The following is an 8,415-nucleotide window of genomic DNA, read 5'->3' as shown; positions in this document are numbered from 1 at the left end:
TTCTATCCCTCCCCCCATGTGGAATTCCTTTGGTAGCCCTGAATACCCTTTCTCCACATAATCACCCTTGAGAACTTGAGGGCCTGAGCCTCTGGCACATGCCCTGGTGGTTATCCCAGAAACGACTCAGGATTTCCAGTCACCCGAGGACCAGGCAAAGAGCCTGGTATTTATGGTAAAGGCAGCCCCCACTAGTTTGGCATCTTTTAGAAAGGCACCCCCATCGACTGGAGCCCCATGCCAGCCCCCTCCCCTCTACCCGACCTGAGGGCCCCCCTTTTCTGCCTGTGTGCCCCTGCCGTGGTCCTCAGAGGCGGGGCATCCCCACGATTACAGAAAGGTGGACACCAGCAAGGTTTTGAAGTTTATTGAGTGACCTCTGAGAAAAGGGCTAGTCCTGTGAGCAGGAGGGATGGAGGAGAGGGCTCAGAGAGGCAGGAAGGGGGCACCCCACTTTGGGGTTCTAGGCCAGAGAAGACAAGGGGGGGGTAGGGGAACCTACATTTGCCAGCACGGCACACTGCTGTGGTCTTGGGCAGAAATCCAGCCACTGCCCGGTGCGTCCTCCCTGGTCTCCGCGGTTGGCGGCGGCAGGGCGTCAGGCACGTGCCCCACGTCTGCAGCCCCTGGCAGCGTCCAGGGGGTCCCGCCCTCCTGGACGCTGGGGTCAGCGCACCCTCCTGCGCGGGTGAGGGGCCGCTCGCCCAGGGACGCTACGCGAAGACGGGGGAGCTGTGCCAGTCGGAGTAGACCAGAAACCCCGAGAAGGTGCTGTCCGTCTTGACGCTGGCGTAGATGCCGATGTAGTCGCCCACGCCCACCTGCACCCACACCTGGTCCTCGGGCTCCAGCCTCACCATGGCGCCCCCCGACAGCGAGGCCGGCTTGGGCCACCCCCCAAAGAACTGGAAGAAGGAGGCGATGGACTCGCCGTTCTTGACCAGGTCGAACTGCAGGCTGGCGCGGTAGACGGTGGCGTGCACGGCGAAGTAGTAGACCCCGGGCACCCGGCAGGTGAACCTGCCCGTGGCCGCGTCGTAGTGGCCCTGCTCGTTCAGAATCACGCGGTCGAAGGGCAGCGGCGCGTCGGCGGGCGGGGGCGCGCGGCCCTCGGAGCGCCGGGCGCTGAAGGCGGAGCGCGGGGCCACCGCGCACTCGCCCGCGGGCCCCGCGGCCCCCACGGGCCCCGCGTCTCCTCGAGGCCCGGGCTCCCCACGCGGGCCCGGCAGTCCTGCGGGGAGGAGGAGATGCAGGCCGGGCTAGCCGGCTGCTGGGGGCTGCTGGGGGCGGGAGGGCGGCGGCCAGGGTGCGAGGGCGCCCCTGCCCCCCCACCACCCCGGCGGCCCCCGGCTCGCCCTGCGCCCCGCCCGGCTCCCGCCACGACCCCGGGCCCCGCGCGCCCCTCCCCGGGCCCCGCGCGCCCCCGCTCCCCGGCGGTCTTACCCGGCCTCCCGCCCTCGCCTCTCTCGCCCGGAGCTCCAGGGGCGCCGTCGCGGCCGTCGCGGCCGTCGCGGCCCGGCAGGCCCTGGCTGCCGTGGTGGCCCGGGGTGCCGGGAAGGCCGGGGTGGCCCGGGCACAGGCTGGGGATCTTGTTGTCGTCCAGCGGGGGCGAGCCGGACGCCAGCCCCAGGAGCAGCAGGGCGAGGAGCGGCCTCATGGTGCCGCCGGACGCCGGGCTCCTCCCGGTGATCTGGGGACCGGGCAGCGGTGGAGTCGGGACCCGGGGCCCACGTGCAGCCCAGCCCGGCCCGGCCGCCCCGCCACCGGGCACCGCGCGAGGGGCCCCGCCCGCCCCTCCACACTCACCGTCCCGCCCGGGCGCGCGCGGCTCCTCCGCCGGGCCCTCCGCCGCCGCCCCTGCTCTCGCCGCCGCCCGCGGCCCTGCGCTGCCCCTCCCAGGCTCCGGGAGGGAACCAGCGCTTCCCAGGCCAAAAGCTCTGGGCCGGGAACTCGCAGGGAAATGACTTGTGGTGGCGCCCGGCGGCGCGCCAGAGCAGGGGGGAGCGGAGGAGGGCGGCGGGAGCCCAGGCGGCTGCCCAGAGCCCCAGGCCGCCGCGTCGGTCACTCAAAACTCGTGTGTGGACTGAAAGAAAGGGTGGAAGAGCGGGCGAGAAGGGATTTGAAGCAGCAGTTGGAAAGTTGGACGCACAAAGTAGGAAATCCAGGTCAGAGACTTGGGTGGGAGCCATGGAGATTGTCCAATGGCAGACTGGTCAGCTGCCGTGGCCACTCTGGCAAGGACAGGGACCGTGAAGGAGCAGGGACGCTGGGTGGGATGGGGGGAGAAGGAGGAGTCCCATTAGCCCCAGATGAGCCCTGGGCTGCCCCGGGGGAGGTGGGCAGGACCCCGGGCCAGGCTCCCCTCTTCTGTTTTCCTCCGCCCATATAGGCAGACAAAGGGGCAGGGGCTGGCTTCAGGGTTAGGGCTGGGCACAAGCCTCGAGGCCAGCTGCTGCCGGCAGCCTGTTACAGTTGAAGGGCCAGGGGGTGCCCAGTAGTGCCAGCCCAGACTGGCACTGGCGCTCTGCCTCCTGGCAGACAGACCGGCAAGGAGGAAGGACGCTGCCTAGTGTTGTGCAGTGGGGCACAAGTAGCCCACAGAGGAGCCTCCGGAAATTCTGGTAGCAAGGAAGACTTGTCAGGCTCTGTGGAGGAGGACAGCTACCCTCAGCGTGTTCCCCAGGCTTCCTCCCCTTCTTGGAGCTCAAGGCCTCATCCCCCCAGCCCCAGCCCTGCCTCTGCCAAGGACCTGGTATCCTCTGAGCACCTCCACCACCTCCTCCTGGGTGGCCATCCCCACCCAGACGTTGGGGAAGGCCGTGGTGTTGTAGCTGAGGGCCAGGCACATCTCCACCCGGACAGCTTCGCAGGCTGGCTCTGCAGGGGACAGGAGGGACTCTGTGAGGACAGCAGGCCTTCATTCTGGGTCCTGGTTTGGGGTGTGTCAGCTGGGGTTGTGAGATGGGAGGAGCTGACATGGAGAAGGTGGAGAGCGAGCTCCAGGCTAGCTCTCATCCTGGGCACTGTGCTGTCTTTGCCCTCAGGAAAGATGGGCACTGCTCACTGCAAAAATCTCCCCTAATCTTTGAAGCGGGCTGTGAAGAGATTGTGAGACAAGGCAGCTGGCAAAGCCCATGCATTGTCCCCAGGTTGCCATGTCCCTTTGGGGTGACATTCCCATCCTCCACCCCTTCCAGACAGGAAGGGTGTTGGGAAATAGGCTGTGGGGTTCCCTGGCTGCTCAGGGTGCGAGGATGTGGGGCTCCTCACCTGGGGGCGGGAATGAGGGGCTGCTGCAGTTGGTGGCCCTGTCTCCCGTGCAGTCTCTCCATAAGTCACACACCAGCTGCAGGGCTCGGCAGCTTCCATGCTGGCAGGGCTCCCTCGGCCCACAGGGGTCTGTAGGCACAGAGGCATTGTGGTACCCTGGGCAGTGCTCGTGTCCACTGCCCTCCCGGCATTCTCACCACGTCCACAGCTCCTGTCTGTCCCAAGGGGGAACCACAGCTGCCCACACCAGCTCTCCCAGAGACACGTACTCTCTGTGGTGTTGAAGGCCCGGTAGGTGGCGGAGAAGCCCTTGCTGCTGGTGCCCTGAGCCGTCCTGAAGAGCACAGCCAGCTGATGGTGTGAGGAGAGGAGGTGTGGGGGTGGCTCAGCCCCACAGAACCTGCTCGGAGCAGAGGCACAGGCTCTGAGCTGGGCCATGCTGAGGATGGAGGGGAGGGCATAGTCCCCATACCCAGAACTTGGAGTCTGAGGGGAGGGCACACACCCAGTAGATATGTGTTAAAGAGCTTAAACTAGAGCCACCAGGATGGGAAGAGTCCGGGAGGGTCAGTGGGAGGTGAGGATGGCCCCTTACGATGGGAAGGGTGAATTGAAGAGAGGTTTGAGAGAAAGCCTCCTGGCAGGGAGGACGGCTGGAGTGAGACTTTGAGGTGGGAAAGCACAAGCCATGTATGTGTAGAGATTCTGGCCTGGCAGATGGAGGGCGAGTGGGCCATGCAACGCGCCTGCTCTGTACCTGCCCACGAGGCTGGGGGATCCTGGGTTGTGCCCTTCGTACACCTCCACGTAATCAAACTTGCACTCATCCTGCGCTTCCAGGCTGAAGTTATGGAACTGGAGTTCTATGCCATATCCCACTGGCACTGAGACATACCATGTGCAAAGCTGGGGGCGGGGCGGGCACAGATAGAGACATTCACCTGGCTGAGCTCCTCTGGCCCCTGGCCAAGCAGGGCAGAGAGTAGTGGCTGCAGTCCACCTGGAAATCACTACCAGGTCTTAAGAAGGTTGTCTTTAAAGCTAGGTGCCAGTGGCTCATGCCTGTAAATCCTAGCCATGTAGGAAGCTGAGATCTGAGAATCACAGCCTGAAGCCAGTCCAGGCAGAAAAGTTTGTGAGACTGCTATCTCCAAAATAATCAGAAAAAAAAGAAAAGCTGAACTGGAGGTGTGGCTCAAGTGGTGGAATGCTAGCCACGAGGGAAAGCATGGAATGAGGGATGACGCCCAGATTTCAAACTTGCAGGCACACACACACTCCGGTTCCTGAGATGGATGAGTTTACCCATAGGCACGCCTCAATGCTTGATAGTAACATTCCCTTCCTGCCCGTTTGACCTCTGACCTCCTGCACATAAGACAGCCTGCACCATCTTGTTCCCGGTCACCCTAACCTTGGTGGCTCTACAATCGCCATGCGCGCATACTATACCAGTTCCCAAGGTGTGCTGTGCTTACCTGTTGGGGAGGATACTGCTGTGGAGAGTTGGGGGTAGAGAAAGTGCCCTGGAGCCCAGTCAGGTTCCCCCCGCACCCTGTGGAGAAGCAGAAGGGCTCATGAGTGGCCGGAATCTGGACCCAGCAAGGACACGTGTAAGCCAGGCCAGTGAGCCAGCAAGGTCTGGCTGGAATGACCAGGCAATGAATTCCCCTGGGAACACTGGGACTCCAGCCCGACCCAGGGTCAGGGGCAGAAGACAGTGCTCCCACGGGCCTGGCAGGGTGCATACCCCAGATCTTGGCACTACAGTTGATCTCATCACTGCCATCAGCGCAGTTGGCAAAGCCATCGCACACCGAGTCTGGTAGCAGGCAGATGAGCTGGTCACAGTGGAACTCATCCTGGGCACAGCTCCCTGGGGGGACATCTGGAGTCCAACCCTTTTCCGTTCGGCAGTGCTGGGAGTGGCTGCAGCTCTGGACCAGGGTGGGGATGCTAAGTGGACAGGCAGCTGGGGACACTGGAAAGTCACTCACCGTGGCCAGGGGCCATGGCCTGGTACCAGGCCTGGAAGCCAGATCCTTCCACACTGCTATCTGAGACAAAGGTCACTCGGAGGCGGCTGGCATTGGTGTTGAGTGTGGGGGGAGGCGTTCTCCCACACACCCTGAAATAATCCAGGTTGAGGGTGAGCTGAGGGCAGCGGGGAGCGTCCTCCAGGCTACCCAGCAAGGCAGTGACAGAGCCAGGTCCCAGGGATCCTCTCTCAATTCCCTGCCAGCCTTGACTTTTTTCTGTTTCTTCCCAGTTCTCTCCTTTAGACAGGGCAGAAGTACTTGGTGGAAGGGAGACCTACCTGAGGAGGGGCCCATCAGGCTCTGTGAAGATTTCCAAGCGATCAAAGAGACAGGAGGCCACACTCTCGATGCTGAGGGCTTCGATCTTGAGCTGTGTTGCGTGGTTTTTCGCCACCTGGATATGCCACACGCAGTGGGCATTGGGTGGGTAAGGGTCCGGGTAGTTGGGACTGTTGAAGAAGCCGCTTGGTCCAAGAAGAAGGCCCCCGCAGGCTGCAGAGTTGTAGGTTAGAACTTAAAAGTGAGAAGGAGGGAGGTCCCTTCCCCCTCCCCCAGCCTGGCTTTCCTGCTGCCATTGTGGGCCTTTTCTAGAAGACTTGCCCATACTCACTGGCATGGTGTGCAGGGCTCATGTCTGCCTCCTGCTGCCCTGTAGTTGTTGGGGAATTGGTGGCTCTGGTGGTGGTGGTGGTGGTGGTAGAGACAGCGTTGATGGTGGTGAGGCCCGGGGTGTGCAATGGACCCCCAGCAGTTCCGGACAGGGGTGTAACCTGCAACTCTGGGTACAAAGGATTGAGGGTGGCATTTGGGTGCTGCGCCCCTGGGGGGTCACAGAATCCATTTAAAGACCTGCTGTCCTGGGTACGTACGTGTTAGGGTGACAGCCACCAGCAGCCCGAGCAGCAGCAGCAGCAGGCTGCTGAGCAGGAAGATACAGAGCCAGGAGAAGCGACAGTCGGGTCGCAGCCCTCGGGGACACCGGCCTACAGGCAGACAGGGTGAGGGTTTGAGAGCCACTTCTCCCGGACAGTCCCCTACGGTCCCCAAGAGACGGTTACCATGCCAGGGAGCTTGGGTGCTGTGTCTGTCATCCTGCTGGAAGGCTGGAGGGAGGCAAGGTGGCCCTGCTTCCGGTTCAAAGGCGGGGTTGCAGAATTCATTCTGGAAGGTAGGGAGCCTTGCGGTGCATGTCGAGTGCAGACGGAGGGGCTCGGGGTGCTTGCTGTTCCTGTGGCCCTTACCTTGCTCAGTTCTGTGACCTCTGTGTAGAGGGTGGCGTCTGAGTGCTTCTTCATGGCCCAAAGATCTGCACGGCTCTGCAGTTTCCCTGCCCTCCGCGACCCCCAAGGGCTCACTCCCACCCCGTGGGGCTCCTATCAAAGGGGCAGCTTCTACTTGCTAAGAGGAAAGGGCTGCCAGACTAGGCCAGTGCTCTTGGCAGACTGCGTGGGGCCCCTGGCTGCTCAGTCCGTGGGGGGCAGGTATGGAAGTGTGGAGGAATTTGCAAAGGCATGAAATGGGCCCTTAATCCAACTCAGCTGAGGGGGCTGAGGTCAAGACCACGGCGCAGGGGAATGTTCTTAAAGGCGCAGGCAATGCCTGGGAAGCTGGGTTACACAGGGGCCTGGACTAGGGGAGCCCACCAGCCCCTTCCTCCTCACCCCAAGGTGCTGAGCAAGCTCCTAGGGAACTGGAAGAGAACAAGAAGCCTCAGATGGTCTGGGAGACAGAGAGAGAACAGAAGGGGGGGATAAGGGTGCGACTTCAAGGCCTCTGCCATCAGTCCTCGCGGCCTTAGTGATGGGGCCATTTGCCGAGCCTGGGTCTCTGGAGGGTCCTTGTGATACCACCTGTGTGAACGGAGTAAGAAAAGCAGCCATGGCAGGGAGAGCCTAGCATGGGCTGGAGTCAGGGAATCCGCTGCCCATCCTCAGACCCCCAAGTCTGCAGTGGAGAGGACGGTGAGGAGAAGGGACTGTGGCAGAGCGGGTTGTCTAGTTGGTGACACTCCTGTGTGCTGTCACGGGGTCTGCTGCTTCTCCTGCCACCATCATGTGGTGGGGGGGCGGGAGTTTGAACTTAGTGTCTATGCTCATTCAACTTGCTTGCTCAGCTGGTGCTCTACCACTTGAGCCATGTCTCCAGACCTGCTTTTTGCAGGTTGTTTTAGACATGGAACCTCATGGACTGTTCTTCCTGAGCTAGCTTCGTTCCTTGAGATCTCAGTTTTGCCAAGCTAGGATTGCAGGCATGAGTCACTGGTGCTTGGCTCACTTGTCCTTTCCACATATATGAAGCTTTCCGGGAAAGTCTGGCCCCCTGCCCTTGGGGAGAAAGGAGAGGGACTGCGAATCAGTTTGCTATTGGTTATCTGTACACTCAGAACCAAGCAGGGAAGAGGGTCTGAAGCAGTTAAGCATTGCTGGCTACCACTTGTAGAAGGTCTTGGGCCCTAGGCAAGAGTGTCCCTCCTTCTAGAACCACAAAAGACTAGGTCACACAGCTGGAAACATACTGAGGTGGGAGTTGAACCTAGAATGGAGCAGACCCAGTGTGTTTTTCCTACTTTCACCCACAAGGTGGGAGAGCAGAGGGGCCAGAGTGGTAGAGGGGAACACAGGAGGAAGCCCAGGAGATGGAAGAACCAAAGGAGAGGGCAGCTCTTCCATACCCAAGGAACGCCCCCACCAAGCCCCAATAGCAGCCAAGTGGACAGCTCTTGAGTATGTACTGTGTGCCATACTGATTTTTAATTATTTTTTTGCCAGTTCTAGGCTTGAACTCAGAGCTTGAGCACTCTCTTTGGGTTTTCTCAAGGCTAGAGCTCCACCACTTGAGCCACAGCACCACTTCCGGCTTTTTTCTATGTATGTGGTACCAAGGAATCGAACCCTAGTCTTAGTCCATGCTAGGCAAGCACTCTACCACTAGGCCAAACTCCCGGCCCCCATCCTGATTTTTTTTTCTTTTTTTTTTCTTTGCCAGTCCTGGGCTTGAGCTCAGGACCTGAGCACTGTCTTTGGACTTTCTCAAGGCTAGAGCTCTACCACTTGAGCCTCAGCACCACTTCCGGCTTTTTTTTTTCTATGTATGTGGTACCGAGGTA

At 61.1% G+C, this 8,415-nt stretch overlaps 2 protein-coding genes across 2 annotated transcripts; both read right to left on the bottom strand.

The window, feature by feature from the left end:
• Positions 1–351: 351 nt before the first annotated feature.
• C1qtnf5 (C1q and TNF related 5) lies at positions 352–2,353 on the bottom strand. The gene is made up of 3 exons (XM_090319795.1): positions 1,807–2,353; positions 1,444–1,690; positions 352–1,231 (listed from the first exon to the last, which is right to left on the bottom strand). Exons 2-3 carry the CDS (start codon positions 1,655–1,657, stop codon positions 714–716), a joined length of 732 nt encoding a protein of 243 aa, XP_090175921.1. The 5' UTR covers positions 1,658–1,690; positions 1,807–2,353; the 3' UTR covers positions 352–713.
• A 67-nt stretch (positions 2,354–2,420) lies between these two features.
• On the bottom strand, positions 2,421–6,604 carry Mfrp (membrane frizzled-related protein). Its single transcript, XM_090319794.1, has 13 exons — positions 6,551–6,604; positions 6,368–6,470; positions 6,179–6,292; positions 5,920–6,087; positions 5,588–5,801; positions 5,268–5,398; positions 5,021–5,146; positions 4,749–4,825; positions 4,028–4,176; positions 3,540–3,670; positions 3,271–3,399; positions 2,750–2,877; positions 2,421–2,645 (listed from the first exon to the last, which is right to left on the bottom strand). Exons 1-13 carry the CDS (start codon positions 6,602–6,604, stop codon positions 2,421–2,423), a joined length of 1,749 nt encoding a protein of 582 aa, XP_090175920.1.
• Between the last annotated feature and the right edge of the window lie 1,811 nt (positions 6,605–8,415).

Source organism: Megascapheus bottae, chromosome 27, assembly GCF_031878675.1.
Source record: "Megascapheus bottae isolate mThoBot1 chromosome 27, mThoBot2.hap1, whole genome shotgun sequence".
NCBI classification, from domain to species: Eukaryota; Metazoa; Chordata; class Mammalia; order Rodentia; family Geomyidae; genus Megascapheus; species Megascapheus bottae.
This window is presented reverse-complemented; position numbering and strand designations above follow the sequence as displayed.